This window comes from Elephantulus edwardii, unplaced genomic scaffold, assembly GCF_000299155.1.
Source record: "Elephantulus edwardii isolate Elephantulus edwardi_28Jun2011 unplaced genomic scaffold, EleEdw1.0 scaffold00066, whole genome shotgun sequence".
Classification (NCBI taxonomy): Eukaryota; Metazoa; Chordata; class Mammalia; order Macroscelidea; family Macroscelididae; genus Elephantulus; species Elephantulus edwardii.
The window spans coordinates 9,811,703-9,833,057 of NW_006399816.1; the positions used below are offsets into that span (position 1 = coordinate 9,811,703).

Below are 21,355 nucleotides of genomic sequence, written 5' to 3' on the forward strand. Positions count from 1 at the left end.
GGGGGGGGGGAATGGGGTGGGCGGGGAGAAAAGTACAACAATGAATGAATGGAATTCCAAAATATCTGTAGATGTTCATTGAAATAAAAAAATAAATTAATTAAATTTAAAAAAGAGACATAAAAAAGAACAAAGAAAAACTGTAAAATTACTAGAAGAAAACTTTTCAGATATCATAAAAAATGAAGAAAAAAATCTATTCAAAAGGCTAAATGAAGCCAAATAAGATAAACTAAATGAAAAACCAAAATAAAAGTGCTAAGAAAAACCACCAGAAAAACAATCAGGTCTGTCTTGGAGAAGGTGAAATCAAGTTTCTCCTTGGAGGCTAGAATTTTGAAACTCCATCTCACATACTTTGGCATGTGGTTCTTGGAGAAGGACATTATGCTCAGAAGGGTGGAGGGACAGCACAGGAGAAGACCCCAAATAATAGACGAGATGGATTGAAACAGTAGCTAGGGAAATGGGGATCAGTGAGAATGACTCAGGACAAGGCACACTTCAGAGCTGTTGTACATCGGGTCACTATGAATTGCAGGTGACTCAATGGCACATAGCAACAATAAGACATACAGACTAATTCTCCAAAATCAAAACCATGAATAGAATATGGAAAGCAGCTTGAACTTGCCATACAGACGGGAACCAGTAAGACCAATTTCCCAAAGAAAACATGTGCACAAACTGACAAGTGAGATGGTGTACTCAAGACTCTAAAGGAAAACAACAGCTAAATAAGAATGCTAAACCCAGCAAAACGGTCTATGAAATAAGATGCGGAAACTAAGACATTCTCAGGAAAGCAGAGACTTTGGATTTGTAAAAGCAAGACCAACTTTACAAGAAATACTAAAGGAAGGTATTCACACACAGCATACAAAAGTGGATGGAATAAAGTAACTTGCAAAAACACACACACAAACGCAATAAAATGGCAGCAATAAAACCATACCTTTCAACAAATACTGTATAAGACCATTACTGTAGAAAGTGTATAAGGATCCAGTGAGCGGGGAGGGGCAGAGGGGTGAGGATGGAGCAGGGTTGGGGGAGAAGTGAAAACATAGGGTCGCACAATTTGATGGGTGACAGGAGGGGTGGGGAAGGGGAAAGATCCAGTGTCAATAATAATGTAAACAAACTTTGTAAGTAAACCAGTACAAAATAAAAATTTTATTTATAAAACCAACCAAAAAAAAAAGATTCTTTCCTTGTTGCACAATTTCCATCCTCCCTCTCGCCCCGATCTACTTTGCTATGCACCACTTATTCTGGACTGTTGTTATGCAAATAATACCTAATCATATATTTCTTTTAGACAGTTCTTTCCCCCATCTATTTAAATGCAGTGTTCATTACTTATCCCCTCTATTCTTAGTTTCCTCCCAACCCCCATGTCAGTCCTATTTTATAACAGTGGCTTATGCAGTATTTGTCGTTTTTTGACTAAGATATTTCATTCAGCATAATGTCCTCCAGGGTCACCAGTTTTACATAATACTTTATGAGCTCCTTGTTTTTCCAATGCTGTGTAGTAGTCCATTGTGTGAATATACCACAGCTTCTCTATCCATTCATTTGTTCATGGGCACTTGAGTTGCTGCCATCTCTTTGCTATTGAGAACAACACAGCCATAAATATGGGTGTGCATATATCTTTTTGGGTGGCAGTTCTGGTTTCCTTAGGGTATATTCACAGTAGTGCAATTGCTGAGTCAAGTGGTATTTTCTATTTCAAACTTTTTGAGAAAGTGTCATACTGCCTTCCAGAGTAGATACACCAGTTTACACTCCCACCAGCAGTGACTAGAGTTTCAGTTTCTCCACAACCTCACCAACATTTGATGTTTGCTCCTCTTGTATTTCCCAAGACCACCTTTCCCCTGTATTACTGGAAATTTTGTGTAGAAATTGTTGAATAGGAACTTGTTTTGCTGTGTATACTTTCACTGAAAATACAATAAAATTACTACATCTAAAACTCTATCTAGAATATCATATGATGAATCCTTAAGACACCGCCTACAGTATAAAGAATGTATAAAAACCAGGTATGAGAAGTTCATTCCAGTTGCAGACAACCTGCATCTGCCTATTCTAACAGCCTATATTCCACTGTCCTGTATAAAAATAGACAATTTTTACCTAAATCATTTGAGACAACAAACAACAGTCATATTCTGTTTCTTACTAGATATGCTGAATAACCTACTTCTTTCACTTGGAAATAACTTTAAACTTAGATGAAAGTGTCAGGAATAGCACAAATATTCCACATCTTTTGTTTAGATTCACTTATTATATTCATTTTCTCCCATTCATTTTGTTTATTTTACTTTCCATCTATTAATGAAAGTTTACAAGTCATTTTGGCTTTTAATTCATTCAATAGTATATGCACATTTTGTTTTGTAACATTAATTAAAACTGATTTATGTAATTAGTAAATTGCAATCAACTCCTTCTGTTGGTCAGCCTTTCTCTTCATCCAACTTAACTATTTTTATTCTCCTTCCCATGTCTTCTCATGCCTGTTAACCATTCCAGTTTTAGTCTGTGCGTAAACCTTTCCTTAGCTTTTCTCAAAAGTGATTTTATATTGGATATGTTGGCTTTTGAGTCACGTCACTAAACACAGTTTTCTCTATATTCATCCACATTTTAAAGGATTTTATGAATTCTTTATCATTCCTTGTTATTGTTGTTATTTGATGCCGTCGAGTCGTAGACGACTCATAGCGACCCTATGAACGAACGGCCTGAGCACTTATCATTCCTTAGTGTCATATAATATTCCATTGTGTAAATGTACTATAGTTTCTTCAGTCATTCTTTTATTGATGGAAAATTTATAACTCTTGCTACTGTAAGAACATTGCAATAAAAATGTATCTATCAATTGGCATTGCAGCTCTTCTTTAGGATATATAACTAGTATTGGGATTACTAGATCTAAAGGTATATCTATTCCCAACTTTCTAGGAAAGTACCAAACTTCTTTCAATAGTGGTTGCACCATTTTCCATTCACACCAGCAGTGCTGCCCCACACTCTTAATTGCCTCACGTTCCCTTGCTCTACGTGATGGTCTTCCATAAGGATCCTTTGACTCCTATTTTTACCACCAGCTCATGGAATCCAATATCTTGCTTTAATTATACTGTGCGACCCTGGGCTAGTGTCTCCTTGGGTCCTGGTAATAATTTCCAGTTCAGAATTTATGCTAACATTCTACTATATCTTTTATTAAGGTTCTTATAAGACTTTTTGCTTTTGATCTTTCCACTAACTTTTGGTTTGTTTGTTTCATATGGATGGCTACATTGCCAGCTTCAGAAGCTGCTTACTCATTTTATTAGAGGTAAGAGGCCCTATACCTTGCTATTAATTTCTGACTGACCACATTTAACACAAAGTCAATTATAGCTGTTTCTTTGCCTAATTAGTACTTGCCTTGCTCTTTAGAATCACCAATCGTATTATAGTTTTAACAAAGATGCATTAACTTGTTCATTCAAAAAGTACTTATTGTGCATTGATGTATGCTAGGTACTATTCTAGGCACTAGGCACACAGTAGGAACCCTCAAGGTGCAATGGTTAAGTCACTCAGTTGCTAAGGTCATCAGAACAAACCCAACCGTCACTCTTTGGGAGGAAGCTGAAAATTTACAGCCTATGAAACACTATGGGGCAGTTCACCTCTACCTCACAGAACTGTGATGACTCAGAATCAACTTGTGGATTTGGTCTTGTGGCACACAGCAGGGAATAAAACTGACAAAATGCTTGCTATCCTTAACATTTATATGTTAGATTGCTACAATTCTGTGCAAGGAACACTCCCTAAGGAATTGAGAACAATAATCCAATTCTAGAGTGTGTGGGAGACAGAAACGAAAGAAATAGAAATCAAATATAAAGCAAGTTAAGCAACATAGGAGCAGAAGAGCACTTTTTCCGATTCTGTGGTCAGGAAAGCCTTCATTGAAAAGGTGACTTTTGAGTAGAGTGCTGAGAGAAATGAAGGAGCAGGAGAAGTGGTTTCTGGTGCAAAAGCATTTTGGGAAGAAAGGAAAGGGAATGAAAAGGCCCAAAGATGGGAAATTTCATGGGAGAATCAAGGAAATCCAGGGAGACCAGTGAGGCTGATTTCGAGGGTGAATGAGTTAGAGGGAAAGCAGTCAGTGAGGAGGCTCTCTCTTCACATGATGAAACTTTGTTTCTAATTTTTCACTGTAATGAACAAGAATACACTTTCCTTATCCAATGCAGCTAAAAGTTGGACAATGAATAGGATGCCCGAAGAAGGATCAACTGCCTTTAATCATGGTGTTGGCAGAGTATTGAATATCCCATGGACTGCCAAAAGAATAAACAGTTATGTCTTGAAGAAAGATTAATCAGATTGTTTCTTAGAGACAGGGATGGTGAAACTTCGTCTCTCTTATTTTGAGCATATTTTGAGGAGGAAGAATCAATCCTTGGAAAGAGACCATCCTGGGAAAGGTTGTGTTGTTGTTGTTGTGCCATCGAGTCACTTGTGACTCATAGCGACCCTATGTACAACAGCCCTGAAACCTGCTCTATCCTGTGCCAACGTTGCTGTCTCTGACACACCCACACTCATTACCCCAGTCACTGTATCAATCCATCTCATGAATGGTCTCCTTCTTTTTCTCCGTCCCTCCACGCTTCCAAGCATAATGTCCCTCTCCAAGGACCGGTCTCTCCTTGCAACATGGCCAAAGTATGTCAGATGAAGCCTCAGAATCCTTGCTCCAAAGAGCAGGCTCGCTTCACCCTCTCAAGGATGAACCTGTTTGTTCTCCTGGCAGTTCATGGTATATTCAACACACTTCTCCAGCACCACAGCTCAAAGGTATCAATTCTCTATCTTCCCTAGTCATTGTCCAGGTCTCTGAGGCATAGCAAGCAACTGCATAGACTATGGCCTGTATCAGGCACAATGTAGACTCCAAACTGATGTCGTTGCTCTTCAGTTCTCTGGAGAGGTCCCTGACAGACAACTTTCCCAATGCAATTCATCTCTTGACTTCCTGGATGCTGGAACCAAGAGTTTGATTGTGGAGCCAAGCAACCTAAAGCTGTTAGCAATCTCCATCTCTTCACCATGCATAATGAGGCTGCCAACTGGCCCAGTGGTGAGAATCATTTTCTTGATGTTGAACTTCAATCCATATTGAAGGCTACAGTCCTTGATCTTCTGTAGCAAGCAAAAGGTTTTTGTTGTTGTTTGATGCCGTCGAGTCGTAGACGACTCATAGTGACTCTATGAACGAATGGCCTGAGCACTGTCTGTACATAGAGTTTCCGGAGGCAAGCCATTTCGTAGGTGGATGCCGCTCCAAGCAAAAGGTAGAGAGTTAAAAAAGAGGAAGACCTTACCCAGCATGGATACATATAGGGACAGTAACAGTGGGCTGGAGCATGTCACTGATCACAAGGATGCCACAGGAAAGGGCAAAGTTCAGATAGGTTATTCATAGAGCTGCTATGAGTTATCATCGATGTGATGGCAGCTTTTGTGGCCTCATGGTAAAAAACTGCACTGCAATACCAAAGGCATGCAATTCAAATCCACCAGCTGCCCCATGGGAGAAGGATGGGCAATTAACTCACCTGTGATTAACTGCCTCTGAAAACCCACTGGACGGTCAACTATGAATCTGTTCCAACTCACAGTACTCAACAACAACGTATATAAAATTGTTCTTCAGGGTAACTATCTAAAGGTACTATTATTGATTCATAGAATATACATTTCTTTGTTTATTAAGTATTAACAAATTGTTTTCCAAAGTGTGCGTGTGGACTTCCAAGTGAGATGGTGGATTAGAGAGGACCAGGTCCTTCTCTCCAAAGACACCAGAAAAAGATAAAAGGATGATGATTCTGGAACCCTGAGTTTATAAAGAAAAGACAGAGAAGTACTTCAAACACTGACTGACATTCCTCTGATACTCTTTGCTTTTGGCCAAGATCCATTTGACATTGGTTATAATGTCTCTGGTGCCACTGCTTCTTCTAAACCCAGCCTGTATTTCTGGTAGTTCTCTGTCAATGTACTGTTCAAGTTCTTTTTGGCCAGGCAGTTGTCATCCAGATTTCCTGGCACAACTTGTGAGCACATTCAGGGCAGTGTCTGTCTGTTGAAATATATCTATTGGTATTTCATCAACTACTAGGGCATTGTTTTTTTCCCCAATTCCTTCAGGTCAGCTCAAACTTCTTCCTTCATCACCATTGCCTCTTAATCATATATTGTTTCATTAAATTCTTCTGAGTCAGCCAACTGCTTTTGGTACAGTGACTCTGTGTACTCCTTCTATTAACGCTTCCTGGATCATTCAATATTCTGCCCAGAGCACACTTAAGTATTGCAATTTGAGGCTTGAATTTGTACTTCAGTTCCTTCAGCTTAAGAAATGCTGAATGAGTTCAGCCCTTTTGATTTTCTGGCTCCAGCTCTGCACATTTCATTATAATACTTTACTTTGTCTTCCCAAGCTGCCCTTTGAATTCTTAACTTCCTAATTTCTTCCCTTTTCTTTGGCTTCTTGGCATTCTAGTCCAATCTTTAGGATCTTTTCCAACATTCATCTCATTCTTTTCTTCCTCCTCTCTCCTTGTAATGACCTACCTTTTGCATTCTTTGTTGCTGATATTCTTGGTATCCTCTCACAGCTCAACTGGTCTTCATTCATTAGTGTTCAATATGGATTGAAGCTCACCATGAAATGACAAAAATTCTCACCATGGACCAATTGGCAACACCATGATAGGTGGAGAAGAGATTGAGGTTGTTAATAACTTCAGCTTGCTCTTGGCATCAGCAGGTGGGAAATCAAAAGACAAATTGCACTGGGAAAAATCTGCTGTCAGGGACTTCTCTAGAATACTAATGAGCAATGATGTAAGTCCAGAGAGTAAAGTGCACATGATCTAGGCCATGGTCTTCACAATTACTTGCTATGCATCAAAGACCTTGACAGTGACTAAGGATGACAGAAAAATCGATGCCTTTTTAGTTGCGGTGTGTTGGAAAAGAGTACTGAACATACTATGGACCTACAAGAGAACAAACAGGTTTATCCTGAAGAGGGTGAAACCAGGCTGCTCCTTGGAGGCAAGGACTTTGAAGCTTTATCTCACATACTTTTGGTATCTGGACAGGACGTGGACCTTGGAGAAGGACATCATGTTTGGAAGAGTGGAGGGACAGTGCAGGAGAGTAAGACCCCAAATGAGATGGATTGACATAGTAACTGGGATAATGAACTGTGTGTCAGAGACAGTAGCACTGGCTCAGGATAGAGCAGAGTTCAGGACTATTGTACACAGGGTCGCTATGAGTTGCTCGCTTCTTGATGGTAACAACTGACATGCATCTTTGTCTTCTGTTCCTCTTCTGTCTTATCAATGACCTTTTTCTTTCTTCATGAATAATATTCTTTATAGTCTCCCAAAGCTCAACTGATCTTTGCTCTTTAGTGTTCAAGGCCTCAAACCTGTTTCTGAGGTGATTTTTAAGTTCAAGTTGGATAGACTCAAGGTCAAAATTTGGTTCCTGTAGATTTGATTTCTTTTTCTTTAGCTTTAGTTTGAACGTACATCTGAGTAGTTGATGGTCTGTATACTGATGCTGAAGGAAGTCCTCTAATACCATTGGGCACACACAGAAAAGCAAAACTGATGCCTGAGGAATCATTTCCCCTTCCTTATGCAGCGTCACAGACATACATAGAGTTACAGTTTTGTATACAATTTCAAGGAGTTTGTTCATGTCTGGTTAAAATATCTCCTTACCTAAAAGTAGGATTTATGTCATATATTTTAATGGTTTCAAATTTCTAGTATTGATAGGAAATGGAATGTAATGAAGTCCCCAGAATACACTCAGTACCACTCACACTCCTTTGGGTGAGATGTATTAGCTTCAATGGCTCTCATTTTCTTTCTGGGAGTGGTCTTCAGTTTAAACAACTCTTTTCCAAATCCAAGCACCTTCCATTCTGAGTATGCCCAAACTCAAACTCAACAAAGAAAATTCCAAAAAGGACATTCTTTTCTACAAGATCATTAATGTCCCAAAAGACTTCTTATCTGCCAATTTTATCTATTGTTAGCTCCTTTTATTTCTAAATACTGATGTTTGCTTTAAAAATATTTTCTTAAATGAGTTCTCATTACTTTGCAACTATCAAATTTATTTTGGATCTGACACATATACAAATACAAAGGGTAATATTGCATCAGTTCTAGTATCAGTCTGTCTCAGTAATGGACATATTTGGGAGTATTTCCTACAACCTTATGAAAGTTAAAATTATGTGTCAATTTGGCTAGGTCATGATTCTTAGTGGTTTGGTGGATAAATTAGCTTGCATTTTGTAACTATTTCATTGTCCTCCATTTTGTAATCTGATATGGGCAGTCAAACAACTGAAAAGGACATTTCTTTGGGAATTCATTCCTGCATCCAATATATCCAGATGTTGTCTGGCAAAGCTGCCCCTTCTTGATCCTGCTTCTGAAGCATTCTTCTCTGACTTCTGGCTCTTGGGCTATGAGCCAGCAGCAGCCTGCCATCCGACTTATCAATATCCAGTTTGTTAGTTCCTCCAACCACGTACATTCAGAAAGTCATTTCGCATGACACCTAACCAAAGGATTTGAGTTGTGCCAAGTTCTATAACTGAAAGAAACCTCTCTGCATATATATTTCAACTAGCTTTGCTCCTCTAGATAACTCTGTGTAAGACAAGTCTGCACAATAAAGCCCAACTTTTATTTGATGTTGTCTCCCCCATTTTAAAGAGGGGTGGTAAGCTTTCCTGTCAGCATTATCATTGTCCTGCATTTGGTGTTTCTTCTTCATTTTGATATGGAACCTCAGACTCTACACTTTCATCTTTAGTAGTAGTCACTGGACCAAACCCCAGCCTTGACTTCTCTACAGGAATCACAGTGATGTTTTGAGTGGGGGTAGACTGTCTGGAAGTTTTGTGGTTGATAAAAGAGATTATTCCTAGAGAAAAAGAAAAATTTGAGGTGAGGTTTAGTAGATGGATGGTCTTGGGATCTTAGAATTCTTATTTATCCTCCAATACTCACTGAAAAGACTTATTTTCAATAGAATTAACTTCTTCTCACCAAGTAGTTATTAGGGAGCTCTGGTAGCCTAGTGGGTAAGGAGTTTCACTGCTATCCCAAAGGCATGCAGTTCAAATTTATGAGCAGCTCTATGAGAGGAAGATAGGAAATCTCCCATGTTTTTTACAGCCTCTGAAATCCCATTTGAGGGTCAGCTATGAGTTGTTCTGACTCAATCGCACAAACCAACAAATGAGCTGCATTACCTTCCTGTGATTATATTTTATATTATATTTATTATAGTGTTTATTACATTGTGAAGACAAAGCTTAAATGTCTCAGATTCAAATCAGGATTCCATCACTTTCTATGTGGACTTGTAAAACTTATTCAATTTGTCCAGTTTTGTGACTCCACAATTCACAGTTGCTCTGTTCTAAAACTTCCCTCTCAATGTATAAACATTCTGAAAAAGAGTCATCCCGATGAGTTGAGAGCGAGTCATAGAAACCCTATGAACAATACTTCTGAACCCTGTCCATCCTGCACCATCCTCATCATCTCTAGTATCCTTTCTATCCAGAAGTGATTTCCCTTTTATCTTTCTACTGTAAGACAAGGAACTCACCAGCGAACATGTATAACAAGCAACTCCACCAGTTAAGATGATAAGGCCATAGTAGATCTGACTCCAGAACATTCTTAGTATGCCAGTTAACTTGAGACAGGAATAGTAAGAGGCAGAGAAATAAGCAAATGGCTAGAAATAAAAAGAAAGATGTCAAAGATACATCTCATCCCAGTACCAATGGCAAAGTTTAACAGGACAGCAAGCAATAAATATTTGAGAGGTTGTGGAGAGATTGGAACTTTCATACATTGTTGGGGGATTGTAAAAAAAAAAAACAAAAAAACAACCAACCAAAAACCCAAACCCCCCAAACTGTGGTACAACCACTTCGTTGGTTTTTTAAAAAATTTTCTACTAGTTCATTTACAAAATTTGAATACATTGTTTTCAAGAACAAATTCTTTCAATTACCCTCACGCCCTACCCATCAAATTGTACAACTCCATGATTAATCCTCCCTCCCCTGGTACTTGGAAGGCAGTTTGGTGTTTCTTCAAAAAGCTGAACATAGAAATTCCACATGGCCCAGTTATTCCACTGCTAGAAATAAATGGGGAAATAATAGGGTCACAGAGTTTCATGGGTAGTAGAAGGGGGTGAAGGAATTAGGAAAGATCCAATGGGGACCTAAAAAGATGGGGCAATACTGGGAATAGATTGGTTACCCATGGTGAACAGTGTTTGGTGGAGCTCCCCAATTAAAACAAGCTTGGAAGCAGGAGTGGCACCCGCTTCCATAATAGTTAGCCTCTGGAAACCCTACGAACCTGGAGAAAGGACAAAAGTTATACAGGAGGTGTCCAGAACTTTCATTCATAAGGTCCCTACGAGTCACCTGCAACTCGATGGCACTTAACAACAACAACAATTTTATAAAACTCACCATGAATTAAGGAATATGTGAAACACATGGTATATGAATGAAATGCAAGAATTTTAGGGAGCTGTGGTGGCCTAGTAGCAAGAAGCTGCACTGCAATCCCAGAGGTACACAGTTCGAATCCACCAGATGCTCTGCTGGAGAAAGAGGGGCAATCTCCTTCTGTACCAGTCAGATCCAATTTGACAGTGCACACACACACACACACACACACAATAAAATTTTTAAAAAAAAGAAATGCAAGAATTTTGTAGGTAAATCAGTATGTTGTTGTTGTTATGTGCCATCAAGTCGCTTGCGACTCATAGCGACCCTATGTACAACAGCCCTAAACTCTGCTCTGTCCTGTGCCAATCGCATGGCCTCCGACACACCCATCCCGGTTACCCCAGTTACTGAATCAATCCACCTCATAGAGGGTCTCCCCCTCCTGCGTTGTCCCTCTACTCTCCCAAGCATGATGTCTCTCTCCAAGGACCGGTCCCTCCTTACAACATGTCCAAAGTATGTCAGATGAAGCCCCAGAATTCTTGCCTCCAAGGAGCAGCCCGGTTTAATCCTCTCCTGGATGAATCTGTTTGTTTTCTTAGCAGTCCACGGCATTCAATACTCTTCTCCAGCACCACAGCTCAAAGGCATCAATTCTCCTTCTATCCTCCTTAGTCATTGTCCAACTCTCTGATGCATAACAAGTGATTGCAAAGACCATGATCTGTATTAGATACACCTTAGTCTCCAGAGTGACACCATTGCTCTTCAGTACCTTAAAGAGGTCCCTAACAGCAGACTTTCCCATCGCAATATGTCTTTTAATTTCCTGGCTGCTGGTGCCAAGAGTGTTGACTGTGGAGCAAAGCATATTAAAGCTGTTAACAGTCTCAATCTCTTCACCATCCATCCTGATGCTTCCAATTGATCCAGTGGTGAGAATCTTTGTCTTCTTGACATTGAGCCTCAATCCATATTGAAGGCTGCAGTCCTTGACCCTTGAAGCAAGTGCTTCAAATCCTCCTCAGTTTCAGCAAGCAGGGTTGTGTCATCTGCATAATGCAGATTGTTGATAGATCTTCCACCAATCCTAATGCCACACTTCTCCTCATAGAGCCTAGCCTCCCGGATAATCTGTTCTGCATACAGGTTGAAAAGGCACGGAGATAGGACACATCCCTGTCATACACCTGTCCTGATTTTGAAACATGCAGTGTTTCCTTGCTTTGTTCTGACGACTGCCTCTTGGTCCAAGTATAGGTTTCACATTAGCACAATCAAGTGTTTTGGGATTCCCATTCTTCTCAGAGTCAGCCACATTTTGTTATGATCCACACAGTCAAACGCCTTTGCAAAATCAATGAAACACAGATATACATTCTTCTGGTATTTCCTGCTTTCAGCTAAGATCCATCTAACATTAGCTACAATATCCCTAGTACCACGACCCCTTCTAAATCCAGCCTGGACTTCTGGTAGTCCTCTGCTGATGTGCTGTTCCAGTCATTTTTGGATAATCTTCAGCAGAATCTTACTTGCATGTGAAATCAATGGTATTGTTCTATAGTAAACCAATATAAAATTTAAAAAACATATGACAGCCTCCAGTATACCTTTACCACCATTTCTCAACCCAACTCTTCCTCTCCCTCCAGAGACCACATGTATGGCAAGGCTCAAAAAGTAGGTCATTTGGAGAGTTGTCTAAATGGGAGAAAGAAAAGGGAACTTATGCTAAGATGAGTTCTATATAATAAGGCAGAATAAGCAACTGGAAAGTTGGTACCACACTGAAGAAGGGAAATAGATAAGGGAAAAGCAGATGGAAGCCTGACAGAGAAGCACTGTTATCCTGACAATGCTACCAGAGAATTCTTCTTCAAACTATGTACCTGAGGTGAAGATGAGCAGGGCTACCTTCAGATCCAATTTGGTGCTCATGGTTCCTCTTCCCAGGAGGTAATCCCTGGAGAACCAGCCAATGCCGGTGAGTATGGTGATGTCAGAGATGAGATAGAAGGCCCTAGAGTATTGGAGGTAGTCTATCTGAAAGAATGGGATAAAAAAAGGCAGAATTAGGCTAGTAGAGACTACCCTTATAAGAAAGCCTGTCAGTCCTCAGAGAATGAAGCAAGGACAAAAGAGAATCAACGTGTGGCATCAGAAATACAACTAAGAAAAAAAAAAGAAATACAACTAAGGATCGTATTTCCTAGTTCTTCACTGACATGTGGAATGTAACAGAAAGATAAAACTATCATTGTTAGACTAAAGATAACACACTCCTGAGTCGGGAAATAGAAGAGATGTGACTATTTAACATTATCAGACTGGTTAAAATGTCTTATTTTGAGTCTTATTCTAAGTACATACTCAGTATAAGCATATGAAAGATTACCGAACTTCAAAGGAGCAAGAAGAAAATCAGCAGCAACCCCACTACTTAGATGCAACCATTGTCATTGTATTATTTTACTTCATTCTACCATTTTCTCCTCTTTTACAGACTAGCTATGATACTGAATAGTGTAAATTTTTTTTTTAAAAAAATCTATAAAATGATAAGGATGATCCCTGGCTACCATCACTGAACATTCTGATCAAGAATACAATAAACTATAATCATTATTGTAGAATGTGTATGAGGATCCAAGGGGAGGAGGGTGGAAGCAAATGGGTGAAGACATGCAAAGGGGGCGTTAATCATGGGGTTGTACAATCTGATGGCTGGGGGCAGTGAGGGAAATGGGAAGGATCTGGTATGGAAAACAACATAATTGAATTTTGTAAATAAACTAGTATAATTTTTAAAAAGAGAATATAAAGAAGGAAACATTTAGAATAAAATTTAAAATTCTTACACAAAGCTGACCTACTATATCCAGCCTGCGTACAGACTATAGGGGAACCCTTGAATTTCTTACCATGAAATAATTATTAAAGTTTTATCCTAAAGCCATCTTTATACCATTTAGACCAATTTGTAATATTATTTGCTTGGAGGCAAGATGATGAAGCTTGGTCTACATACTTTGGGCAGTTTGTTAGGAGAGGTAATTCCTTGGAGTGAGAAATCAATCTTGGGATGGTGAAGGAATGCAAAGGAGAGTAAGACCCTCAGCCAGGTGGATTGACACAGTGGCTGCAGCAATGGGCTTGAGCGTGCTGGAGACTGAGAGGATAGGACAGGGCTCAGATCTACTGTTCATAGGGTCACCATGAGTCATACTCCACTCGACAGCACCTAACAAGAACAATATTGAGCTCTTTTAAAGAGTATCTATCTGAGATCTAAATGATTCTAAAACATAGGTGAGAAGTTTGGGAAGCAGTGAGTTTAATCTACTGATGAAGCAATAGAAGTAGAGAGGGGAATGTGGAGACACATAGGAAGATGTTAACCAATGTCTTTGAGATGTAGAAACTGTTGTTTAGGTACAGGTTTTGTTCTATTTTCACCAAAGATGAAATAATTTTTAAAAAATTCTGAACCTCCCTCCCCATCTGTGGCCACTCAAGCAACATATCCACAACAAATCCCTTGTGCAGAGGGCCAAATATGTTGTTGCTGCCTAACTTCCGTAAGTGGAAATCCAGGGGGTGGAGGGGAACCTAGCAAGATTTTCATTCCCCAGCTGAGAAAAAGAAGTGAATGCAATATTTTTAATAAAGGGCAGAAGGGATGATAGGATCTGCTGTCTCCCAGATCATCAAACACCCGCTATAAGCGTCATTTTTAATGGAAGATACTTAACTAGATGGGTTGATACAATGACTATAATAATTGGATTAAAAATAGAGGAAGATCTGTGAAGATGAAAAAGGATCAGACCGGGTTAAGTTCTGTTGTATATGAAGTTGCTACAGATGAAAGCTGACTCAACAGCACTAACAACATTTGGTGGCTATCATATTACTGATTAATTAGTAACATATTAATATTTTGTGTGTAATGATTTTCTCAGTGATTGAATTTATAGATATCTTTTCCTTTTTTCAGTTTCAAGAGTATTTGGCATGTACCAGGCCTTGTCAGCTGTGACTACAAAAGGAAGTCATGTTTACTTTAATTCAGGCATTATAATGATTTCAAGCTGTACTGATGGAAGTTAACACCCCACAAATGTCTCCAAGTCATTTCTGAGAGTCATCCAAGATCCTATCTCACATTTGTTTAAGAATTTTACTCATTACTGTCAATTCCAACTCACAGTGACCCAATAGGACAGAAAATAACTACCCCATAGATTTTTTCCCCCCAATTTCCCAACTTGGTAAATCTTTCCTGAAGCAGGCTGCCACGTTTTTCTCCCATGGAGCAGCTGATAAGTTCTAGCCACTGACATTCTGGTCAGCGGCTGAAGGCTTACCCACAGCGACACTAGAGCTGTCTCCCTTCAAGAGCAGGCCTACTAGAATTCTGCTCTAAAATCCTCTCCCAAGTGCCCCTCTCCTGCTTTCCCCTGCCATCTCTTGGCTATAGATTTCTGGTATCACTGAGTTTGCTGCTGCATATGGGACAGTGATTAGACAACAGAGAGAGCATGCTAAACTTTATTGCTTGTAACCACATCCTCTGGTGGGTTAGTGGTATGAACTTACACTGCCAATCCAAAGGCAAATGGTTTGAATCCACCAGCGGCTCCATGTGAGGAAGATGAGCAATCTCTTCCAGGGTGATTTTTTGCCTCTGAAAACCCGCTTGGCGGGTCAGCTAGGAATTGATTCCAACTCAACAGTACTCAACACCACCAACAACCACCTCCTTACTCAAAACAGACTGTTCCCTAATTTCTCCAGCTTAAGCTATAATTTCTGCAATATTTATGTATTTAAGAAACAGTAACTTGGAACTGCTAGTAGATTGTTGTAGTTTTTCTTAGCAAGGTCTGGTGGTGTGGTGAGTTACAGGTTGGACTGCTAATTGAAAGGTCCGCTTTCAAATCCACCAGTCACATACTTTGGCATGTTGCTAGAAGAGATTATTCCTTGAAGAGAGACATCAAGCTTGGAAAAGTGAAGGGTCAGTGAAATTAGAGAAAGACCCTCAAGCAGATGGATTGACACAGTGACTGCTGCAGTGGGTTTTAGTGTGTTGGGAATGTGAGGATGGCACAGGATAGGACAGGGTTCAAATCCGTTGTTCATAGGGTTGCTATGGCTAGTATTCAACCAAATGGCACCTAAGAACAACTACTGTCACTGCAATAAGATTTACAGCCCCCAAGTAGGGAACTCTGATGGCCTAGTGGCAAGAAGCTGCGCTGCAATCCTAAAAGGTAGAAGGCTGTGCAACCTCCTCCTGTGTGATTAACAGCCTCTGAAATCCCGTTGGAGGGCCAGCTGTGGGTTGGTTCTGACTCTCTGGTACACAACAACAGGGAGCTCTGGTGGCCTAGTGCTTAGAAGCTCCATTGAAATCCTGAAAGCACACAGTTCAACTCTACCAGCTGCTTTGCGGAAGAAGGATGGACAACCTCCTTGCTTATGCCAATCAAGATGTGCCTTCTACTTGTCCTTTTGCTCTTTAGTACCTGCGACTGACTAGCATAATCAGTAGTAATAATCTCTGTGAGGAGAAATCCCTCTCCTCACTGACTTCAGACTTCCTGGAGCCATCCTCACAATGCTATGGTTGAGCCTATTGTTGCGGCTACCGACATAGACCATCTCACTGAGGGTCTCCTTCTTTTTCACCGACCCTGGACTTTACCCTGTATGAACTTGGTGACGATTATTGTGCTGTAGTTTCTTGTGTCCTGGTTCTGTGGTATCAGCCTCCTATTTAAAATTCCTACTCATCCCTTCTTCTTCCTCCTCTGCAATACCATGCAGGTCTCCCTTTCTGTGTCAACACACTCCTTTACAGTGTGATCACACCCACGCTGTGGGAAAGTTAGGGAAGAGTGTGTTCTACACTTGTATCCTACGGAGGCTAGTGCCCTCTGCTCCTCTCATGCCACCCAGCTTCATCCCATCAGCAAGGGTTACACAGTCAGGCCTTCAGTCATCTAGAGCCATGTCCGCTCGGAGACACAGAAAGAACAGTCTGAAATGAGTCCAGAACAAAAGAAAGTGAGTCACCGTGAGCCTATCTAGGAAGTCGCATGGAGTTCTCCAAAATAACTAGCAGTAGAAGGAAAGGGTCCCAAATTTCTGGAATTCAGTAGGCAAGAGCTTAAAGACTTTAAGTTTGGATAATTATGTATTTGGGCAGTAAAAACATATCATTGTCACAGGCTGATGATGCCTGTACATTTTTATTCCATCTGGGGGATTTCTTAAGAGATGTCTATTTAAATTAATTGCTTTTGTGTATCATCGAGTTAGAACCAACTCATAGCTGACCCTCCAGTGCGTTTTTAGTGGCAGTAAATTACGCAGAAGGAGTCTGTCCATCATTCTCCTGCATAGCTGCTGGTGAATTCAAACCATATGACTTTGGGGTTGGCAGTGCAACTTCTTACTACTAACTCACGACAGCTCCCTGCAAACTAATTATCAGCCTTTAAAGTACTTAACATTGGAAATTTAAAGTGGAAACTTGACTTATAATTGTATACCTAAATGACTTAATTGACTTTGTCTCATAGGTGAACCCAAAGCTCCAAGAAATAAACTATTGCTTTAAGTGGCAAATTTTCAAAATTCTAACTCATTAAAGATTTAAATAATATTCTTAAGACCTGATTTCTAGCCTGGCACCCAGTTATATAAATAACATTAACTTTTAATCATCTTGCTTAAATCTTTGGCTCTGTCTCTAATTATTTCCTTGGAATTTTTTTTAATGGAAATATAAGCTCAAAGGAGATGAACATTTTTTCATTTCTGAATATACATTACCATATTGCTTTGGTAACACCAACTTACACAGTCCCCAGTGTATATGGAAGTAGGAAGTCTTGTGCATTATCATTTTAAAATCTCTGTTAATTTGATGCTTGAAAAATTTTATCTTATAGCTCATTTGATCTACAGATTTTTTAAAAATGAGGTTAAAATTAAATCATGAACACTGTACTGAAACAGATGAAGGAAAGGAATAAGAGGTGTACAGCAAAGTGGACTTGGGGGGAGAAGGAGGAAATTATGCAACAATGAATATTATTTTAAAAGTGAACTGGAAGGGAGCTCTGGTAGCCTAGTGGCAAGAAGCTGCACTGCAATCCCAGAGGTACATGGTTCAAATCCACCAGATGCTCTGCTGGAGAAGGAGGAGCAATCTCCTTCTGTACCAGTCAGACCCGATTTGATGGTACAAGCACAAAAAATAATAAAGTAAAATAAAAAAATTTTTTAAAGTGAACTGGAGGTGGGATGGGGAGGAAAAATGCAACAATCAATGAATGAAAATCCAACTTTTCTGTAAACGTTCATTAGAATCACAATAAAAATATTGTTTTACACATACTTGTTAGACGTTTGTACTTATGAAATGTCTTTTTAAAAAACGTGTGTATAAGGGGAGCTCTAGTGGCCTAGTGGTAAGGAGCTGCAACTACAATCCCAGAGGCACACGGTTCGAAGCCACCAGAGGCTCTGCCGGGGAAGGAGGAACAATCTCCTCCTGTACCAACCAGTCAGATCTGATTTGACGGTACACTCACACAAAAATAATAAAATAAAAAAAATTTTAAAAAAAGTGTGTATATGAATCATTGTCTCTTATTAATTTGCAAATCCTTTATATACACATAAACCATTATGCTCTTATCTTTCATATTTGTTGCAAGTATTTTCACTAGGTTGTTTTTTTTTCTTTTTAGTTGAAGATAGAGTTCTGTTGCATTGCCTGCCTACCTGCATTTGGTTTAATTTCATCTCAAGATGATGCTTTGGGATCCTGCCTCTTAGATCCAAATGATGCCACAGCTCTTAACAACAACAACAAGAAGTAACACTGTAATTAGGCCTAGGTTTCGAATATATCACAGATCACGAGCATCAGATGGGGCAAGGTTCCCATCTACTGTTCATAGGGCTTATCTGTTGTTCATAGGGTCATTTTTGACTCAGCAGCACATTACAACAACACTTCTCCTATCATTTGTGATCTCAATTATCAAAAAGGAGAAAAAAATTACTTATTGCATATTTTCTTAATAATTCCTATTTCTTTATCTAAGTCTATACTTTACAAGCAATGGGAAAATTGTTTCCTGTAGTCCTATTTTTCCTTTAACACATTCATTTTGATTAAAAAAAATTTCATGTATATATCTCTCAAACCTATGACATGGGTCAGATTTCGTTTCTGCTTCTTATTCCCGATCTGGTCAAACCAGGAAGAAATGGCCCACATTTTCAGCATCCACCCTTCTCTGGATCCTCCCAGCTCTTTCATCAAACAGATCTAAACAAGCTGACTTGGAAAGTTAAATCTCAAGGAGGCTGAGACACTTTGCTTCCTCTTCAAGGTGTGATCAACCACTGTCCTTGTTTCCACCAGCCATATTATCGTATCAATCACATTATTTCACTTTAACACTTTGGAAGAGACAAAGGAATTCTTCCCAGAAAGAAAAAGGAGTATCAAGTCATTATTCAGGAGGGGAGCAGCCTAAGGTAGGAGGGAGAAAGGATAAAAAGAAGACATCAGAAGAAAAGATCCCTACATTAATTCACATTTTGACCGAGGTCCAACCTGAGCTTGGAGAAGTGAAATCTAAAAGATCTTGGAGGAAGAGAGATGAAAGGCTGATGTGGCAGAAAGTCCTGGCACAGTGGTGCCTGCAGGAGTTAACTTATTGGCACTCACGGGGGGGCTTGGGTGTGTGGCTCCAGCACAGTTCATGTTTGCATGTGGTCCAGAGTCCTGCGTAGAGCACGTGGCCATTCTTGATTACCAGGAACTGCACCCAGTTCAGAGGGGACATGCAGATCAGGATTAGGAGGCCAAAAACACAGAGAGTGCCACAGAACAAGCGGGTATAGGTGCGTATCTGTTCCAAATGCTGCTGCCGCCTCTGGGATGACATCGAGGCACTGGCATGTTGGCTGATGGGGAGGGTAGGCTACAAGGATGAGGAGAACGAGGGAAACATTGCCTACCTCCAAAAGAGAACCCTGCTCCCACAATCTGCTACCTCTTTTCTACCTCATTTCCTGATGTGGGTCAGACTTATGGAGTATCTTTACTTCCACCTTTTTTTTTTAAATCAGTGTGTTCTTTTTCATCTGTCTGTAGGAGACTGTCTAGCTCTGTCTTTAAATAAGTCTTCTTCCTCCCCTCCGACCTACAATGAAGAATCTCCTCACCCTTTGGTAGTTCCGATCACCCTTAATTTTGGGAACCTGAGGACTGTAGAAGGTCAAGGTTATATGGTCCTTCCTCTCCATCTTGGCAGCCAGTTCACTTTCTAACTGCCACGGAATTTGGCTCAGCACCCCCTCGCTCGTGATGACAGAATCAAGAGAGACCAGAACCTATGACATGGCTCAGATTTCATTTCTGCTTCTTATTCCCAATCTGGCCAAACCAGGAAGAAATGGCCCACATTTTCAGCATCCACACTTCTCTGGATCCTCCCAGCTCTTTCATCAAAAAGATCCAAGAAAAATTTCTCAGCAGTTGCTGTGTGTGAAGACTATGTTAGGTCCTGGAACTAATAAGTCATGATTCTCTCCAGGAAGATTAAAAAAACAAAACAAAACATTTGTTGCTGTTAGGTGCCATTGAATTGCCTACAAACCACAGTGAATCTGTAAACAACAAATTGAAAGTATAACATGGATATTTAAAAAAAAAAACAACCCATGGATATTTCTAGGACTCAGTACTTTGTGGTTGTAATTAATAAAGTCATGTATGTTTCAGAAGATCAGAGTCATGTTCTTAGCCAAACTCTTGTATGGAAGGCCTCCATATGTCCCAACAGACTCATAAGCTAGTTCACTCTTTTTAATACTCTCCACGCTTGAAGACATTTGAGTGCTATACATCATTGGTATAGCAGCAGTCAAGAAATCGAAAGATGTGTTGCACTGGGGAAATATTCTGTCAAGGATCTCTCCAAAGTACTAAAGAGCAACGATGCCAGTTTAAAAACTACAGCACTCTTTATCCAAGCCATCATCTTTTCAATTGCTTTCTTTTTTTCCCCAATTGCTTTCTATGCACCTGGAAGTTAAACACAGAATAAGATCAAAGAAGAACCAATGCCTTTCAATGGTGGTGTTGGTGAAGAGTATTGAATATTTCATGGCTAAACAAATTAATCTTGGAGGAAATGCAACCAGAGTGCTCAGTAGAGGCAAGGATGGTGAAACTTCTTCTCACGTACTTTGGGTATTGTTTTAGGAAGGGCCAGTCCTTGGAGAAAGACGTCACTCTAGAAAATGTAGATAGTCAGTGAACGAGAGGAAGACTCTCAAGGAGATGGACTGACACGGCATCTGCCCCAATGGACTTGAACATGACAGATGGCAAAGATGGTGCAGGGTGGGGAATGTTTCAGATCTACTGTTCATAGGGTCATTACAGGCAACAGTCGATTCAGCCGCATCTATCAACAACATACCACTGCCACACATTTCAGAGCAACCAAATGGAAGATTATTATGAATCTGAATCAAGTCACTGCAATGGGAGTGGGTCTCTACTGCAGAAAGGACCCACTGTGAAAATGCCAGTATCCACAGCCCAGGGGGCTACCAGCTAAAATGCTGAAAGCTGCCACTTTCCAAGATACTGCAGTAGCTCTGGGTTCTCTGGGGAAGAGATGAGTGGCCTCT

The 21,355-nt window shown here is 40.0% G+C and overlaps 1 protein-coding gene across 1 annotated transcript; it reads right to left on the reverse strand.

The window, feature by feature from the left end:
• Positions 1-8,872: 8,872 nt before the first annotated feature.
• On the reverse strand, positions 8,873-19,960 carry TMEM202 (transmembrane protein 202). The gene is made up of 5 exons (XM_006888394.1): positions 19,880-19,960; positions 19,380-19,635; positions 12,511-12,660; positions 9,748-9,879; positions 8,873-9,054 (listed from the first exon to the last, which is right to left on the reverse strand). The coding sequence occupies exons 1-5, from the start codon at positions 19,958-19,960 to the stop codon at positions 8,873-8,875; spliced, it is 801 nt and encodes a 266-aa protein (XP_006888456.1).
• Positions 19,961-21,355: the final 1,395 nt, after the last annotated feature.

Excerpts from the sequence above, each read along its gene's own strand:
- TMEM202 (XM_006888394.1), bottom strand. The coding sequence starts at position 19,960 with ATGGAGAGGAAGGACCATATAACCTTGACCTTCTACAGTCCTCAGGTT. Across the intron at positions 19,636-19,879 it reads GTGATCGGAACTACCAAAGG|CCTACCCTCCCCATCAGCCA; the intron begins GTGAGGAGATTC and ends TCATCCTTGTAG. Across the intron at positions 9,055-9,747 it reads CTTGTTATACATGTTCGCTG|GAATAATCTCTTTTATCAAC; the intron begins GTGAGTTCCTTG and ends CTTTTTCTCTAG.